The sequence below is a fragment of the Mytilus edulis genome, chromosome 2 (assembly GCF_963676685.1).
Source record: "Mytilus edulis chromosome 2, xbMytEdul2.2, whole genome shotgun sequence".
Lineage (NCBI taxonomy): Eukaryota > Metazoa > Mollusca > Bivalvia > Mytilida > Mytilidae > Mytilus > Mytilus edulis.
Window position 1 is genome coordinate 64,107,448 of NC_092345.1, and position 21,228 is coordinate 64,128,675.

The window sequence follows — 21,228 nt, forward strand, 5'->3', positions numbered from 1 at the left end:
TTTACCAGTGGCTGTTTATATTTCACCATTCATTCCATTAAATCTACTTTGGAGAACCTTCTTACAGGAAAAAATATTCATTTGTTTTCTGTCAATACAATAACACTAACTATGCGTCACTTGATATTTATGTTATCAGTCAATCATCGATCATGATCAAGGTGTTGAGATCTTAGTCTGAAGTACTGTGACAACTGTAAAAGTACCACTCTTGTTTCTTTTTTTTTATATTGACATAACAAAGTCATGATATGTTTCAAAAAAATAAAAATAAAGGATTAATAAGGAAAACAAGAGGTACATTTTTTGCTTAAAATAATAGCTTTGTATTATTGAAGGTATTTACGAGTATACTCTCAACGCTAAATCGATGGTAAAACGATCTTCCAATTAAAAAGGATGGTTAGTTTAACAAATGTCAATTGAAAAATTATAATAAAGGAACATTCTGAATTTTTCAAACAATTAAAGCAATATTTGAAAAGAAAAAGAAAATTGATTTATTTCTGCCACAAAAGAATAAAAAAAAATGATTCAATAAGATTTCAAATGATGACGTAACAACCATTCTGTTTCCTGATCAAAGAAACTAATTTCGTAGAAAAAAATGAGATTTTGTTTTCAATTGCAAAGTGTCATACTCCTTCATGCATGAGATATATCCCTTGAAATTATTCTTTCAGGGGACCATGGCAGTCTTGTGCTATGAAACAATAATGGACGAACAAACATACACTCTTTTTTTAGTGGCCGTCTATATTTGGCATTCATTCTATTGAAACTACTTTGGAGAACCCACGTATGGGGGTAATTGTTCAAGTGTTCTCTTTCTATGGATACATTAACTATTAGCCACTTGAAATTTAATATAATCAAAACTACATCAGTCAATCATCAATCATGATCAAAGTGTTGTCATCTTAAACAGTTAGTTTGAATAACTGTAACAACTTAAACAAGTACCTTGCTTCTAATTTTATTGACATGACATGATAGGATGAAAAGAAATGTAAAAAGCTTTGATAAAGAAAAACTACAGGTACATCTTTTGCTTTCGATAATTAGCTATGAAATATTTAAGGTATTAACGAGCTAATGTATAGTCTTAACGATAAATCAATGGTAAAACGATTTTCCAATTCAGCATGATGTTTGGTTTACTAAATACTTGAAAAGGTTTTTTAAGTATTTAAATTAACTAACATACTTCAAACATATGTTCTTGCCTTGACAGATAACAAAATGTACTACCTGATGCTAGTCTGCTTCGTCGTTATATCTATTTGCGGATTGAATGGTAAGGCGATCTTTAATTTCTCATTATTTATTCATTTATATAATATTTATGAATAACATTACTAATTGTCGTAGTTTGTCAATGTTATAAGTTCAGTTTTGCACTGAAAGTCAGCCTGCAGGATTAACCTGTAATTCAGTGGTTGTATTTTTTTTTACTGTATATCATATGTTTCTCGTTTGAATTGGTTTGCTCTTGTCTTCACGAGCTTTTCATAGTTACTATGCGGCTTGATTTTTGTTATTGTTTTTAACTTCTACGTCGTTTTTGTCTCTCGTGGAGAGTTGTCTGATTCGCAATTCTACCACATCTTTATATGTTTATGTTAATATGCAGAAAACATCTCTTGGTCTTTTTTCCTTCTTTTCCATAGAACAGATATAGAGAAAGAATATAAAAACTAATTTAAAAAAAATACCGAACTCCGAGGAATATTCAAAACGGAAAGTCCGTAGTGAAAAGACAAAATTTAAAGCCGAAAGACATCAAATGAAAGGATAACAACTGTCATATTCCTTACTTGGTACAGACGATACACAATAACTGATACTTGCTGTTTGTTATTGTAAATATAGATCGATTCGATTTTTGTTCCCTGAACATGCAGTATGGGAAATACTTTTAAATCATGATTCCTCTTTTTAAACAATTCTTCACAAAAGGAACAGAGCCCGTAATTTTGCATTTGTTGACTATATCTGATTTGTAAAGTATCTTTGATTTCGGATACAAAAATAATATGTTATGTAACTTAATGTTAATTAACATATCAAAGAGGTAATAATAAGAAAAACGATAATGATAACATTTGAAATTAGGATTTCCTTGGTTAAGTGGAAACTAAGGTAAGATTATGCATACTACTTAAGACTAGCACTTTATTGAGGAAATAATGAAATTAAACACATTTTACTTAAGTGCCAATGCTGTGCGTGCTTATACTTTTATTGCTTATTTGATGTTCTGATTTTGAAATGCAACGTTGCGTAATATACTTATTTTCTAACTGTAAGTTTTGAGAGATTTAATTTTGTGAGAGCAAGTTGCTTTTATATTCTCCTCTGCTTCCTGTATCATTGTGTTGTTTTCCCTTACTAGTTAAACTTCTTATTGTTTTCTATCAGAGCTTATTTTATTTGTTAATTATGAACATTGCTTCAACTTAAAAGTTTGGAAATGTTGACATCTATTTAATTAATGAGACCTAATTAATTCGATTGGGACGTTTTGTTTTCATTTTCTAAACGATTTCTTTTTCTAGTTGTACCAGCCAAAATTTGCAAAAGATATATTCAAGAACAATGACCAGATTTTGCATCTTTGAAAACTTAAACTGTGCATTTCAAGGTTGACATTTGATCATCTATGATTTTGTCGTTAGTCACTAAGAGGGTCGAACGTTACCAGAGGGACATTCAAACTTATAGATCAAAAGCAAACTGACAGCGAAATGGCGATAACAGAAAAGGACAAACAGACAAATAATAGTACACAAGACACAACATGGAAAACTAAAGACTAAGAAACACGAACCCGCCAAAAAATGTGATCTGAAACTGTCATTTTGATCTGAACAGCTCCTAAAATACTGCATATTGAATTATAAGGTCCTTTTTAGTTTTTAAAGTAATCTTCAGACTCACCCACAGCAGTGAATTCGGTACATTTCAGACATTTGGCTTGCAGTAAATTAGTTCTGAATTTATCGCAGTGGATAAGTCTGAAATTTGACTGAAAAGCTGAACATGACTGAACTATCTATTTGTCAGCCTGTTAAGAGCTGTTTAGATCTAAATTACCATTTCAGACTAATTTAATATACTAGTAGTGATATCTTTTTGAAGATTTTTAGATAAAAAAATATACTGTCCAGGACATAATGTGCTATATCAATTAAAATAATGGCGTCCCGTTTAAACAATGTAAAAGAAAGAAATTAGTATCTTATTGTATGGTAAAGAATGCATTACTACATATGAAATATCGCAATCTTATCAAACAAGAAAAGATTAATCACCAATCATGAAATCTGTAACATTTAGCCTGAAAAGCTGTAACAACTTCAACAAGTCCGACTCTTACTCATCTTTTTATTGATATATCAGGAAAGAAAATTATAAAAAGGTAGTGGACCATATTGACAAATAAGAACTAGAGGTATATATTTTGCTTTCGATAATTAGCTATGTTTTATTTAAAGTTTTGACGTGCTAATACATACCCTTAACGATTAATCAATAGTAAAAGCTATCTTTCAATTAAAATTGTCCAGTGAGATGGTTAATGTATCAATATTTAAAATTTTTTAAGCGTTAACATCAGCTAATAGACTTCATATATGTATTTGCTTTCCACAGAGTAAACATGTACCATCCAATAATAGTCTGCTTCGTCGTAATATCTATTTGCGAATTAAAAGGTAAGAAAATCTTTAACTTCTCATTCATTTTGTATAATGATCATAAATATGATTTATATGAACTAGTAGGAAGCCTGTTGTTTAGTGGTTGTAGTTTTTTGGTGTTGTTCATAGGTGTTTCTCGTTTCTCGGGCTGTATAAACATTAGACCATTGGTTTTCCTGGTTGAATTGCTTAACACTTGTCATTTTGACGCCCTCTATAGATTGCTTTTCGTTGTCAAATTTTTATACATCGTGACTTGGATTAAGAGTTGTCTCATTGGCACTCATGCCACATCTTTTTTTTTAAGTTTGTCAATATCATAATTCAACTTTTGGGTTTTTTTTGTATAGCAAGCAGTAGTAGCCTGTAATTCACTGGTTGTATTTTTTTTTTTTTTATTGTACATCATGTTTTTTCGTATACCGTTTTGTATGTACTTAGTAAATCATTCCGTATCTTTTTCGTTTGAATTTATTTTTCTTTTGTCGTTTCAACGCTTGTTATAGTTAACTTTATGGTTTGTTTTTGTCAAATGTTTTATTAACTTAATCCTCATTTGGCCTCTGGTAAAGAATGTCATTATTAATCCTACCACGTCTTCTTATTGTTTATTGTTTATCCGCAGAAATCCATTTTAAGTATTTTTGTGACACCATGCAGCCTACTCTTGGTTTTCGTAGGTTGTGTAACCACATGGTAAATGCACACTCACTTTCATAAACATGTGTGATTTATAATTGAAAAGAGTAAATCAAAAGTTTGATGTAGAAAAAAAAATTACTTTAAAAATGTTCAGTATTACAATCCCTTCACAGTTATATTTTGATCTGAATATCTCCTTTAATTCTCAAGAGCCAAGTCATAAAAAAAATCAATCTAGACAGGGTTATTTTCTAAAAGGGAGTAATTGATAAATCTGAGTAAATAGGGATTAATTAATGAGATGTGTTATTGAAGCAAATAAAAATTACACTTTTGATAAATTGTGTATGAGTAACAAGAATAGCACTAGGTGTTGATAATTTTGTAGGAAAAGATTTATGTCTAGTGGAAGGAATGGTAATAATAAGATAGATTGGGGGCCTAAATGAAAAAAAAATTGGAGTTTTTAAATAGTTGTCAAAATATAATTTATATCATGTTTTTTTCAAAAACTTTCAAACTTCAGGTTTTGCAGATTTTGTATAGATTATATATGGAAAACCTAGTTTTGTGTGATAAGAGAAAACTAAACCATAGACAATGGGGTCAACGTACTCATGTGTTGGTTATATTAATATGAAAAATTTTACGCATGCATTTGAAAATGTCTGTACCAAATCAGGAATATGAAAGTTTTGTCATTTGATTTTGCCATGTGGTTAGGGACTTTCCGATTGAATTTTCCTCGGAGTTCAGTATTTTTGTGATTTTACCTTTTACATACTACTCACTAAATTTGCACATTCCATTAGATTTAGGCCGATTCTTATCTGCTCTTTCAAACTTCTAGATTGAGGGGGACACCATGGCAATATTCACTAGTTAATTTTGGAAAGGAATTGCATATCCCATTGACATGTAAGATATGAGTTTGGTGGGAAACTTTTGTTAATCTATTTTATATTGTAGACCGCAATTCTTCGTGCTTTGAAAACATTTACAACATAACTTCCAATGGATAAATCTAATTATTAGTATACAAGCAAATCTAAATAAGCTTTATCACTACTAGGTTTTGTCTATGAACCGCTCCCTAAAACAAGTAGTGTTTTTGAACGGTTACTGATTGTATAATCCCAACGGATTCACAATTTACTTGAGTTATTTCGCGATAAAAGAACTGAATATTTTCGCTGATGCAATCTGCAATCCAAACCATGATTATTTTTTTTCTTTTATTTACTTTATAATTAAAAAGCTAAAATTGATTTAGTACATTTGTGATACCAAACAAATACTAATGATCATTATTCTTAAAAACAATTTACAGTGAAATACAATATCATAATTATATGACAAACAATTTAACTGTTAATCGTTAATTTGTTCTCATCTCTAATTGATTTTAGAAAATTCAAATGTTAAAATGGAAAACGTATAGAATATAAAATTCCTAAAGGGACATTAAATGGAGGATATTATAACATAATTCTTTACGGACAGTTATGAACACTTCTTTTAAAATTGTCTTACTTTTTTACACATTTAATGACAATGGTGAGTAAATTCAAACTCTAAGGTTATTGCATGAATATTGGTGAATATTGTTCCGAGTAGATATTTTTTATTGCACGAGGTTCTGATTTTAATATATATATATATATATATATATATATATATATATTTCAAGATTTAGTAAAAGTTTAATCTAAGAAGACTTAAAGATGATTCATTTAACATCAGAATCTGACTGACGAAGGATATCTGTTATCCGAAATATTTATAAATAATTACATTTATAGTTCCTTTTTATATCATTGGTGTTGTTATGTACACTTTTTAGGCGTTTATATATATATATATATATATATATAAAAATTACAAGGGTTAATTTACACCAAAATCCATACAAAAACACTTTTATTGTAAATCTAAAAAAATAAAAGAACATATATAAAAAAGTAGATGTGGTATGATTGCCAATGAGAAAACTTTTACAAGAGACCACATGACACAGAAATTAACCCCTTTAGGTCACCGTGCGGCCTTCAACAATGAGCAAGCCCATACCGCATATGCAGCTATAAAAGGCCGTGAAATGACAATTTGTTTGTCACTGAAAACGCCATCAATTTGAAACTTTGTTTGAATTAGTGCAATGTAATATATTATGGCAAATTTAAAATTAAATATGTTCTGTGTTAAATATGTTTTTGCTATACATTATTCTTATGTTCAATGCATTCGAGATTGTCCAAAGTCATTTATATAACGGCCCATTTCAGGTGTTTAAAATGTTCAGGTTATCTGAAATTTTGACTTGTTCCCTTTTCTGAGAATATAAATACATTTGTAAACATACATTTAATGGGTTTAAGAAATCAGTAATGAGTAGTGATATCTATAAAACACAAATGTTTGATTATATTTGCAGCGTAAATCAAAACAAATTTCAGAATAATTTAGATGCTTCTTTTACCAGGTCGTTGATTTATACATACATTTATATGTTCAGAAGTGGAGTATATATACTTAAATAACTGTTTTTCCGGACCTAAGTTTGTTTTTAGGTGTCACACCACCAATTACTCCCTCCAATTTAGAACGTATATGACAGTAGGCCTACTCGGACAAAAAATAGTGCATTTGATGTCATTGTTTAGCTAAACTATTAACCAACAAATTGGCAGAAATGAAACTTTTGGTAAAAGAGAAATATATTAATATAAAAAAGAAGATGTGGTATGATTGCCAATGAGACAACTGTCCACAAGAGACCAAAATGACACAGACATTAACAACTATAGGTTACCGTACGGTCTTCAACAATGAGCAACGCCCATACCGCATAGTCAGCTATAAAAGGCCCCGATATGACAATGTAAAACAAATCAAACGAGAAAACTAACGGCCTTATTTATATAAAAAAAAAATGAACGAAAAAAAAATATTTAACACATAAACAAACGACAACCACCGAATTACAGGCTCCTGACTTGGGACAGGCACATACATAAATAATGTGGCGGGGTTAAACATGTTGGGATCCCAACCCTCCCCATAACCTGGGACAGTGGTATTACAGTACAACATATATATATAAGAAGACCATTCTGAGCTTAAATTAACTTGTTTATGAGTTTGCATTCAAAATTGAGGATAAATGCACTCCATAGTATACGAATTTAAGATTTCCAGAAAACCAGGGGTTATTTTCGGAAGACCTCTTCTTTCTTATATGATTTCAAACATCTGTTGAAAATTGGCATGTAGAAAGCTGATACATGTACAATTAATGATATACCTGGTTTCTATGAAGTTAAACTTAAGGTAAAATATTTAGAAAGCTGTGAAAATTGCAAAATTTGGTTGAACAGATAGGTCCTTTCAATTGGTGGTCTGACACCTATATATCTGTCTTGTTTTACTAACGTCATTCCGTCTTGCTGTTCAATATAGTTTCCTTCGACTGTTTTATTAATTGTTGATTTCTGGGCCTTTTATAGCTTACTATGCGGAAAGGGATGTGCTCATTGTTGAAGGTCTTTAGGTGAATTATAGTTGTTAATTCTGTGTCAGTTGGTCTCTTGTGAAGAGTTGTCTCATTGGCAATTATACCACATCTTTGTTTTTTATATCAACATATATATCAGAATGAAAAATCGTGTACACAAGACACGCCACGCCGTTCGTCTACAAGAGACTAGTCAGTGGCTCTCGAATCTAAAAAGATAAAAGGACAAATAAAGTATTGAGTTTAAGAGAATTGGTGGTCCAAAATTCTGTAAGATTCAATCAAATACAGCTAAGGTAATATATTCCTGCGTATAAACTAGTATTTCGTGAAAAAGAGTTTTTTTTATCACATTTCATCATAATTATGACCATATCAATGATAGGTCACATCAAAACACATATTCTGACTAGTCAGATTGTGATGGTGATAGCCTCGCAGAGTATACCTCCACTTTCAGTGGCATAACCCCACTACCTCAATTATTATTCGAATTAATCAACAATCAATAATCATTTGTGATTGTTATAAATTGAAAGAATGTGTATGCCTTTATACTAGTTTTTTATGGGATATGGGGTATGGGGTATATATTTTAATTGTGAGAACAATTGTGAAGTAAGAAGTTTAACAACCTGTTTATTTTAAGAAAGCTTACACCATAGGCTTTCATTTCAAACCATACATGAATATGTTCTTTACTCTTGCATATGGTAGACCTTAATAAGTGTATTGTCTTATATTTATAGTACCTCATGTCGGTCAAATTGAATCTTTTTTCGTGACTCCGCATCCAACAATGCACATTGGAATCGAAATAACAGCTGTGCAAAGTTTCGTGCTTTAACAAAAAGTAATTATTTTTTCTCATATCCGCCGTAATATACATGATTGAGCTCAAAAATGCCAATGAATAACATATTTTGGTCGATTTCACAGTTAGTGCTTCTTCTGATTTATAATTGGTTATCTAGAACAAGTAATTGCATGTACTTAAGATGAAAGAAACAAAATCAAGAATTGAAAGTGTTACTATAAGTCAGAAGAGCGTTAGCTACGGAGTAAAATAAGGTAAAAAATTGATAGATTATGGAGCTCCTTTTCCAGATATTTAAGTTAAAAAATAAAAGAAATCTACAATCTGGCTAAATTTTTGTACATTGGTAAACCACTCCTAATGAGCTATTACAGTATTATATGAAAAGAAAAATGGTTGTTATGGGGGGAAATAGTTTACTCTATATCGTAGGAAGAAAACCAAGGAGTCCGAATATCATTGGTAATCATACAACATCTCCTCAATTTGATTTTAAAGTCACATCGTGATTACACATAAATTGACAGTATTACTCTCATTGACATATTTTTAGAGAAACATTTTATTAGCATTAAGGTTGATAATCCGTTAAGAGTCTGAATTATATTTTGTTATTTTGAATGTATCAAGAACAATGTGATTTTTTTAGAATCAAGGTATTTTGTCTTTAAATCGGAAGCAATTACAAAGATGCTTTTCAGTGCCAGGTACCAAAAAACGATGCTGCAAAGAAGGAAATTAATTTTGCAATCTGTAAATGGCTTGATTATCAAGAATATAAGAATAAAAGAAAGTAGAAATTAGCATGCCGCAAATGTTGCATAGTCGATTAAGCAACATTACATGAAGGGAACATAATTGATAAATTTTTCAGTATTGGCTCTTCTTTATTTTGTGAAAATAAATAAAAGTATGTTCAGCGTTATTTAAAACACTCCTTACAATAATTTGATTTTACTAACAAATAATAAAGTGTTAGCAAGACCATAAAATTAGTTTTATAATCGATGATGAAAATATATTGTTTAAAGCATTGTACGGTTTTTTAAATTGCAGTTCCTGTTTTCAACAAATCGAGTTGAGCATATTAACCTTTTTCGTTTGCTTATTCAGTTGGAGTATAACATTTGAATTTTAAATATAGATTCACTTGATAGGAATACATATTTTGAAATTTGTTAAATAATTTAGTGTTTATGATATTGATTTGCATCGAACTTTGTCTTTTGACATTACAGCTAAAATCGATCTCCGATGTTAGTCGTATGTTATGTCTACATTCTTCACTCTTGAACAAAGCTATGATTTTTTAAATGCAAAACTACAGTCAAGATGCGTCATTTATAGACAAATAAGTGTCAGTGAACGTACATGTCAAAACAACTAGTCCCATCCTTTTGAACGTCAATAATCTGAATTATAAATGATTAAATTGGAAATTTTGCTTAAGATACTGTGTTCCAACCGGTTATTCAAAATAACCTGCTTACATTTGTCCGTTATATATTATTATGTCGAGCAATGGTGTATATTTTTTTAGTATCTGAACTTTTTTTCTTGGGCATGGCTGAGTAAAATTGAGTTTCAGGCAAACATTAGCTTAATATATATTAGAATAACTGCGACATTAATATTTAGACGGGATTCATGATTTGTATATAACTTTACGTTAACCTTTCCAGCTGCAAGTTCTTTTAAGGAGTAGGGGTTTATCTAAGTTTCACAATTATTTGTAAGGAAAAAATGAATAAACTCCAAAGATGTAACTCTAACTAGAGGAACAAGTTTTTTTCTTAAGTTATCCTACAACTAAGCCTTCCAGATGTTTTCCCTCTAATATAATCAAATTGTCCTTCTTACTTTAAGCGGTTTTTAACTCATCAGTTAATTTTGCTACTGAAAGACATTAATCGTACCTATATATATGATCGAAGTAGCAAGACGTGCTTATCAATCACGCAACAATATTTACAATTTTTCTCATTGTCAAGCTTCAATACCCCCAACTAGCTTTCTATATTTTAAAATTGCTGTAAATTTTGTTGGTTCAGAGCGTTATGTTTAGCAAATACGAGTACATCTTCTGTCATGAATAACACATTTTTCGTCAGGGGTAATTGTTTTGGTCGCTCTCCCACCCGTAACATATAACAAAGATGTCCTTGAAAAAATGACTGTAATTTGTAAAGGATAACCGTAATATATAAAGGGTTGCCGTGACTTTTAAATGATGACCGTCAATTTTAAGAATATCCGTATTTGTATTCAGATCTTTTTGCTGAGTTTGTCTCGGTTAGCGAATATAAATATGTCTAATCAATTTCTTTTTAACTATTTGCTGTATTTTGAATTCATGACAATGTTGTATACACAGAGGAACAAGTTGTCAGTAAGCTGGAGTCTCTTATTAACAACATTTTTGTTGAATTTAGAGGTAGACCACTTTTTTAAATTGTCGGCATTCCTATGAGAATGATAACTGTGCCTCTCCATGCGGACTTCTTCTTCCTTTCGTAACGTTTGGAGTTGCTTTAGACACTTGTGAAAAACAAAAAGATCAAAGAACTCAGATCATTTAATTTCACATTCAGATATAAATTGATGATGTTCTTTCTTTTAACTATCCAAACTTCTCCGATTGGATTCAATTTATATTTCCTCCATTGCTAGAAATTAAAGAAACAACAAACACGGCTTTCTCTGTCTAATGTTTAGACTTTTACAACAAATTTGGCATAAGCGGTTATCTCAGTACAAGAATCTATAACAAACGAAACGATTTTAATTTTTGAAAATTATCAATTTCTCCTACCTTAGAAGCAATATACCAACTGCACCTACATGTGGAATTATCATTTCCCAATCCATTTGGTTTCCAAAAACGTATTGCATCTGCCACTCAGACTTTGTTAATCGTCACCAGTGTCTGAGAAGAAAGTTGATGAAGAAGGTGTATGCAAGAAAAAGTCTAGTATTTTTTTTCTAAAAATGGGAAGATACCAAGACCTTGTTGATATATATGTATTCAAATATCATCTTCACAAATATTACACGATAGTATTGAAGTCTATATTCTAGGTACTGACGTTGTTTATCATCTCAATAACATTTTATATTATTTTTTTATTTGTCTTTGTTAATTATTGCTTTAAATGTCTATCCGATTTTTGGTAATAGTATGAAATTCAAAACAGTGTAGCTGTGGCCATTGATTGACACATTAAAATCATTCATTGACTGGGACAATTTAGGTGAACGTTTGTATGTAACGACCAATGCTCACTATGTACTTTTTAAAGACACTTAAACTATGGGGTCACCAAAGGTTCTCAACACCTAAATAAAGTAATTCGAAAAATTAATCAGAAATAATACGATATTTTGATTTATATCAATTATATAAATCAAAACACAAAGGTTATTCCTGATTAATTTTTCGAATTATTTTATAATTAAAGGCGTTAAGAAACCTTTGTTGACCCCACAGTTTAAATGTCTATCGTAGGTACGTCATGAACAGTGGTTGTTACAGACAAACGTTCACGTAAATTGTCCCAGTCAATGGATGATTTTGATGGGTCAATCAATGGCCACAGCTACACTGTTTTGAATTTCATACTATATACAAAAAGAAGATGTGGTATGATTGCCAATGAGACAACTATTCACAAAAGACCAAAATGACACAGACATTAACAACTATAGGTCACCGTACGGCCTTTAACAATGAGCAAAGCCCATACCGCATAGTCAGCTATAATAGGCCCTGATAAGACAATGTAAAACAATTCAAACGAGAAAACTAACGGCCTTATTTATGTAAAAAAAATGAACGAAAAATAAATATGTAACACATAAACAAACGACAACCACTAAATTACAGGCTCCTGACTTGGGACAGGCACATACATAAATAATGTGGCGGGGTTAAACATGTTAGCGGGATTCCAATTTCCATACCCATTTGACGTTGTTTGGTACTTCCACATGTGATAAGGTTACTTTTTGTATTCTTGTCTTTCATGTTTCATAATGTGCTATATAAGCCTTTATTTTCCTTTGTTGACATAGCTGTTGTTTTAAGACTATTACCACAATGTTTACTGCTGTACCCCTATTTTTGACATGCTTACCTATTACAGTTTATTTGTCATAAGAGTAACATGATTAGGTAGCTATAAAACCAGGTTGTATCCACCATTTTTCTATATAATTAAATGACTATACCAATTCAGGAATATGATATTTGTTATCCATTCGTTTGATGTGTTTGAGCTTTTGATTTTGCTTTTTGGTTTGGAACTTTAAGTTTTTAATTTTCTTTGGAGTTCGTTATTTTTGTTCTTTCACTTTTTTTTTAAATACAGGAGCCTTTAATTCAGTGATTGTCATTTGTTGATCAGTTACATATTTGTTTTTCGGGTTTGTTTTTTTTGGGGGGGATTAATTAGGCCGTTAGTTTTCTCGTTTGAATTGTTTAACATTTGGCATTTTGAGGCCTTTTACAGCTGACTATGCAGTATGGGCTTTGCTCATTGTTGAAGGCTGTACGGTGACCGATAGTTGTAAATTTCTGTGTCATTTGGTCTCTTGTGGAGAGTTGTCTCATTGGCAATTATACCAAATCTTCTTTTTTTATATTTAAATAACACACTTTTATTTAAGTGTAATTGATTCACGAGGGATTTATTATTTCAATGCGCGAAACTGTTTTATTTCAAAATCGATATGTATCATACCTGTTCGAATTAAAAATATAAAGATATAGCGCAAACAATCCAATAAATGACAAATAATTAATGAAAGAAGAAATTAAAAGAATTCTCTTGAGCAAATTAAAAACTAAGCATTGGAACCTGAAAAGGCAGTAAAAACTATTATAGTCTCGACACTGAAATGTTCTTTTGTGGCTTTCTGATGTAAAGATTAATAATTCATTGACATGTTGTAGTTACATGAACATTGCATTATAATTATTTAATGATTTTTGTTTTAAAACTTTTAGCCATTCGCAGTTACTTTAGTTACTAAAATAGTTTTCAATTAGTTAAAATATTAGCATTTTTTAAAAGGAAGACAATTACAGATTGCATGTGTACATGTAAAAAAGTATAAGCTCAAAGTACGAATGAAAACGACATACCTTTAAAGTTATATGAAACCTCAAATTAAAAAAAAATGATTCCTATGGATTTTTTTGTAACAAAATGGATAGTTTTCACTCTTTAACTTATGTACATATACTTTTGTCTGAAGAAAATTCTTTAATTTGTCCACATTTAGAAGAAGTTTACTTTTTTTAATTGCTTGAAGGATGCAATTCGCCGACATATTTTCCGTATGCTTAGTCACCTTAGCGTGACCGTTTTCGTACAAATGCGGTGATTGCAATACGCATGGATCTGTCACTAACTCAACTTTCATCTGATAGGACTTGTTAAACGTGTGCTCAATATCCACGCTTCTTTGTTGATGTTTACTATAAGATGACAATCGGTAAATTTCGGTTTAAAACACGACAAGTAATGAGCTGCCATATTTTCACATCATAACAAGCAGAGAGAGAAAAAAAATGATATGCTGGAAAAGATGGGTGACACACACCAAAGTGGCTTTCAAACTCAATGGTCCAAAAGAAATTGACAACGACCTGGCAAATTTAAGTCAATAACATGGATAATTTTAAAAATAAAGACAGTTTGTTAATTTCTAAAATAATTAAGCTCGAGTCGTAAAATATATTAAGAAACGGCTGCAAAGAAAGTGTAAATCAATCTGAAAAAGAAAGACACATATTAAAGAGTTATATGCCTTTAATGAAAAAATGATAATAGAATTCACAAAGTCATGTTTAGTAAAAACAAAAATGAATATAAAAATTCAAATAAAAAAAAGACGGACGATTCCAAAGGAAGGATAAAAGATTATAAAGCGAAGAGAAAGCGACAAAACCATTGCAAACAAGTGAAACTGTGAGCTACTGCTCACTGATGATACCCCGCCGAAATATTTAGGTAAACAGGGCGTTCTTAAGTAGTGACTCTGGAAACGCATCAAACGGTAAAGCTGCCTTATATAAACCCTGAAAACAAATTTCAGGATTCTTTGTATTGTAGTTTCTGAGGAAAATGTGACGAATATTTTTATGTGACGAACTAACTGACGGATGGACTGACGGATGGACAGACAGAGGTAAAACAGTATAACCCCACTTTTATACAGGGGTATAATAAACGAAAAGCTAAGGCAACGAACAACAGTCTACAAAGCACAGATAAGTTAAACAAAAAAACTAAAAGTGTCAGAAATTAATAACCTGCATTGTAAGAAAAATAAACAGCTGCGCCATGAGCGCATGATACGCCCGACGTCTTGTGTGGAAGTTTTATGCAATAATCATAAATAGTTTCTGAGAAAGTTTTAAGCAATTACCATTTATTGCTTTTGAGACACGGCGGGACATGTGAAACACCCCCCCCCCCCCCCCCCCCACCCTGTTTTTTTTTACAAATATCACTAAAATAAAATTTTGAATCAAACCAAAAAGGATACAGATCTTTAGAGTAATATAACAAAGAAGTCTGTACAGTTTCAAGCAATAATCATAAATTGTTTTTGAGATACGGCGCGAAATGTAAAAAAAAAACTCCCCTTTCTTACAAAATACTCAATAACTCAAAAATAAAATTTTGAGTCATCACCAAAAAGTATACAGATCTTTAGATTAATATAAAAAAGAAGTGTGTAAAGTTTTAAGCAATAATCATAAATCGTTTTTGAGATACAGCACGACATGTAAAAAGCCCCTCCCCCTTTTTTACAAAATACTCAATAACTCAAAAATGAAATTTTGAATCATCACCAAAAAGTATACAGATCTTTAGATTAATATAACAAAGAAGTGTGTAAAGTTTTAAGCCATAATCATAAATCGTTTTTGAGATACGGCGCGACATGTAAAAAACCCTCCCCCTTTTTTACAAAATACTCAATAACTCAAAAATGAAATGTTGAATCATCACCAAAAAGTATACAGATATTAAGATTAATATAACTAAGAAGTGTGTAAAGTTTTAAGCAATAATCAAGAATCGTTTTTGAGATACAGTGCGACATGTGAAAAAAAAACACCCCCCTGTTTTAGTTACAAAGTGCCGTAACTCAAAAAGTTTAAATCTTATTTTCACCAAAAAGTATACAGATCATTTGACCATCATAAAGAACAACTATATTAAGTTTCATGAAATTTAGATAAGTCGTTCTCAAGTTACGGTGCGACATGTTTACGCCGGACATGCAGACGGACGGACAGACAGACGGACGGACGGACGGACGGACGGACGGACGCACACCGGAAATTTGTATACCATAATAAGTCCCGTCAAAATTTTGACGGGCGTATAAAAAAATGTAAATTAATGACTTATGTAGTGGTCCGTTAATAGGGTAATTTTGTACATATAATTTATTGTTTTTCAAGTCATTGATGTTTTTTTTTTCCGTTTGCATTAATATTGTTTTACATTTTGTCATGACATGCCCTTAATAGCAAACTGTGATGTAAAGGTTATACGCATATTAAAATATCATATGGAGACACTACAAACAAGTCAAAGTCTGAAATGGCCTATATTTGTACTTATTTTTACTCGACCAGTGTAAATTAGTCTGATATTACTCAACTGTAGTCAGAACCATACATTACAGTCTAAACTTGTACTCGACCTTTACTAGTACTCAACCATTTTATACGTGTCTGAACCATGCTCGACATAGTATTAATCATGCCCGACCTAGTCTGAACCATATTCAATTTAGTCTGAACCATACTCGACCAAGTCTTAATCCACCTAGACCTATTTTGTGTATCTATCTATTGTATTTCATCAATTTAGAAACTGTTTATGTATTTTTGTCCATCTGATGAGTTAAGCCCTTTTCAACTAATTTTTATAGTTCGTTCTTATGTTGTACTGTTATACTACTGTCCCAGGTTAGAGGGAGGGTTGGGATCCCGCTAACATGTTTAACCCCGCCACATTATTTATGTATGTGCCTGTCCCAAGTCAGGAGCCTGTAATTCAGTGGTTGTCGTTTGTTTATGTGTTACATATTTGTTTTTCGTTCATTTGTTTTACATAAATAAGGCCGTTAGTTTTCTCGTTTGAATTGTTTTACATTGTCTTATCGGGGCATTTTATAGCTGACTATGCGGTATGGGCTTTGCTCATTGTTGAAGGCCGTACGGTTACCTATAGTTGTTAATGTCTGTGTCATTTTGGTCTTTTGTGGATAGTTGTCTCATTGGCAATCATACCACATCTTCGTTTTTATATTGAACAACAGCTTTTTTCCATGGTGTCTAGTTTAGTTATTAATGCAGTTTATTTTATTAAAAAACAATGTATAATATAAAAGAGTATATAAAGCAACTTAATAAATTTTAAAAATAACACCTTAGCTTTGATAAACTAAGAATTTTGATCTAATCATGAAAAAAAAAAAATGCCATAGAAATTCTTGATAACCTTTTAAAAAAAAGAAATGTGTTCCAAAATTACATTAAAAAAATATTTCAATTAAATCTAAATATTTTTTGTAAAAATTAGAGACATGACATATAAGAAGCACTTTCATAAGCTTAATTACCTCAGTGCATGTGTGTTTTACAGGTGAAAAGAAAGCCCTTATTTTCTTAAACTCGTGTATAAACAATACAACGTCAATGCGAATATAAATTTAACTCTTCAAATGCAGTGACACTCATATTAACATTACACAGAAGAGTAAAAACGATTCAAAACATTATGTGTATGCATTCTTTGGTGCACTAATGTTTTATATTTGCGTTAGGTTGTTATCCCTTAATAAAACTGCTGACTATCACAAAGATCAGAACCATCATTTGTTTTCAACACTTACTTAGTTTAAACAATATCACCCCGTATAACCCCGATACAAATGAATCCGGACGTTGACGCGTTTGAAGCGATAATCAAGACAACATTTGGAATGACAACGATTTCAAATGCCTCTCTAGAACTTATTTGAGTATATATAAATATGTCAATGTGCATGTTAGTTTATTTATTCAATTATACAGTTGTTGTCAGTTTTAGATATTTCATAGAACGTTTGATAAAACTGCTACATGCAAAACGCACAGACATGGTGCAATTTCGTACGTTTTATGAGCTAAACAATGCTGAATATCTTTTCGTGCATACTTTTTTGCGTATTAATACTTTAAGCAATAATAAATAACTATACGTTGAATAACTACGTGCCTTCAAATGTTCCCTAGAATTTAGAATAAACGCAATATCATACCAAATATTTTTTCTCTTACTGTATTGTTCGTTCCACCAAATGTGTCGCGTTCGTTGTGCGTTTTTAAATAATCACTGTACAGTTCGTTGACAAAAACCGTCACAAATCACTTTCTTGTCAAGATATTCGAGATGGTGTCGTCGACCCTTTTTCTGTATTTTATTGTAAATGTTTATCTGTTAACTTAGTCAAAGTAGTTGAACTTAAAATATCAGTCATCCAAAGCCAAAATTGCAATGTTTAACCACCGTACATCTGATAGGAATGTTTCTATTGAAAATTGGGACTTTCAACGTTATTCCAGATGAAATTAACAGTTAATAAATATATTCCAGAGGAAATAAAGTTTCAAAAAGTATAATATAGTCAATAAAACTTTAATGACTTACTTTTCACAATTACTCTTCCAAATGCCGATGTTGGTTCAAATTCGCCTAGACGAAAGCAGACATAGGAGCTCGTTAAATTTACTGTGTCGAATGCCTTAGATGGCATTCCAACTGCTTTATTTTTTTATCTATTTTTTTTTTTACATACAAAGCTTTGTAGATGTTGTGTGATGGCCAGTGAGACAACTTTCCACCAAAGTTTAAATGAAGTGTGTGTATAAAGCAATTATTATAGTCCAATGTACAACATTTAACAATGAGGAAAACCTATACCATATAGTCGGCTAAAAAAGGCCCCGATATAAAAAAAAATCTATATTACCAATGTACTACAGGCTCCTGACGTTGGACCGAATCACAAAAAAAATGCGGCGGCGGGATTAAACAACCCCCAACCCTCTCCTTAATCTGGGTCACTGGTGTTACAGCACAACATGATAAAAAAAAACTGTACAGTTGCAATTGGCTCAACTCAAAATGTCGGTACAAGGCACAAAAACCATATACATAAAATATCGAAAAAGGAGTAATTGTAGTAACTGATATTTATTTCAAAGCGAATTGTACTTAAGAGGTAAATCATGTATCTAAAGTATAATTAGCCAGTATATATATCCAACGGTTTTAGGTAAAGACGTAATAAACGCATGAACTTTTGCAATGCCAAATATAAGTTACAGATTTAACAGGTACAGCAAAACTTTCTACATTGTAGCCAAATTTTATTTATTTTTTTTATGAAAGAATTTGGTTAAGGGTGACTGGGAAATATACTATTAGGTATGGTCACTTTGGTCTTTTTCCGACCGACAGTAAAACCTGACCGACGTTGGCCACCCGTTTAGTTGCGAGGGATGTAAATGTATACAGTCACGTCTAGTCCGAATGGGAATATAAGATCCAATGTCTCGTGTAGAGAGAGCACTACACTGTACAAACCCTTGCAAAACCTTTATAAGAGGTCCATAAATGGCCTGTTGAAAAGCAACATTTGTGTCCTTATTCAATATACCTCATTTTATCCAGTGACAGTACATTTTTTTTAAGACATGAAAGAAGAATCAAAGCAAATGTCTAAGGTTGAGTTGATGATTGATGCTTTTTACTGCCGTCCTTGACAGGACCATTCCCGATTAAAATTTGACAAATGTCTGATCAAGATCCTGTAAATCGTGGATGGAAATTCAAACTTTAATTAAAATTTAAAATTTGTGTAAACAAATTTTTCTTAATCACGACAACAATCAGATATTATTCAGGAAGCGTCGATATTCAACCGTTTCCAAGCGAATTTGTCCCGATAATCCAGTTCTCAATCCGATTCTAATCCGATTTGTATCTTTCGCATGGTAAAATTCGACCGAGTCTGTCACGACTGCGTCCAGATTATACCGAATGTAATCCGACAGAGTTCAGACAGTGACCAGACAGTGAACTGACGCTGACGGAAGTTATCCGTTAGAAAATTGTCGTCATATTCGGGATAATCAGGTACTGTCGGAACGTAATCCTATCATGGTTCACTCTATTGCATTGCAAACGGCTTTGTCTGGTCTCAGTCGTATTGCTTTCTGTAATTGTCGGGACTCTGACATGGGTATCATTGATGAATTTCGTATTAATAACGGGACTGTTCCGGAACGGTTTCGACAAAGAGGGTTAGCAATCTGGACTCAATCGGCAGAAAAACAGCAAAGAAAAATTTCTCCAGATCATTCCCGTTCCACAGAACACCGTCCAAAAAACACAGAACCTTGTTAGGATTTTGATCCGATACAGCAGAATCTGTCACGACATAGTCACGATTGTAATCCGACTTGACAAAATCGGCTGAGTTTCCCTGAATGTTACGGGACGCACCTAACTGTCGGGGTGCTTCGCCGAACTACCAGGACCCTTCCCGACCCGTAGGAATCTGATTCGAATCTGTTACGAATTTAAAAGACTGAGTTTAGACAATGTCTTATCGCTGTCTGATCTCAAACGGGAGCAATAATCGGCAATGTGTGAACGCCGCATTATGCCTTAAAAATAAAAAAAAACATAATTGAAGAAAGCAAACAAGTTAATAGCAAGAATTATCTCTTCATCTTTATACCTTCACATTAAAAAAACTGCATTACTATTGAAGGCTTTAAGTTACATGTTCATTGTATACACATATTCTTTAGCCTTAATGTAACTGTATTGTAATCTATGACCCCTATGGTCTCGCCTCTGAGATTCAAACCTAAAGCCTATAATCCATTTATTGTTTTTGATTGCCGTCTATATAAAAAAAGAAGATGTGTTATCGAGACAACTGTTCGCAAGAGACCAAACGACACAAAAATGAACAACTATAGGTCACCGTATGGCCTTCAACAATGAACAAAGTCCATACCGCATAGTCAGCTCTTAAACACACCGAAATGTCAAATGTAAAACAATTCATACGAGAAAACTAACGGCCTATTTTACGCACAAAATAGTGAACAAAAAATAATTATAACCACTGACTTACACGCTCCTGACTTTGGACAGGCAGATACAGAATATGGCGTGATTAAACACGTTAGCGGGCACCCAACCCACGCCCTAACCGTACATTGAATGTCGTATGGTAAACACTTTTAAAAATGCCATCAAATTAGAAATCGGACGTGTATATATGTATGCTTAGTCATATTTGCATCTGTTAAGTTGAATTTTCCTACCAATTTACACTTTCGTATACATAAGGATTGTTTTTACATGAACAAAATACCTCAAAGATCGTTTCAACAATACAACGGATATTATGGGTTGCTGTCTGCATGTTATGGTTGTAAATTATTTTTTTCAAACATGCATATT

The 21,228-nt window shown here is 31.9% G+C and overlaps 1 protein-coding gene across 1 annotated transcript in view; it reads left to right on the plus strand.

The window, feature by feature from the left end:
• Positions 1-3,530: 3,530 nt before the first annotated feature.
• The window catches only part of LOC139512664 (uncharacterized), a 37,940-nt gene continuing 20,242 nt past the window's right edge, over positions 3,531-21,228 (plus strand). The window contains exon 1 of the mRNA XM_071300447.1: positions 3,531-3,716. Coding sequence (XP_071156548.1) covers positions 3,662-3,716 — 55 coding nt within the window. The 5' untranslated portion in view covers positions 3,531-3,661. The remainder of the gene's footprint in view (positions 3,717-21,228) is intronic.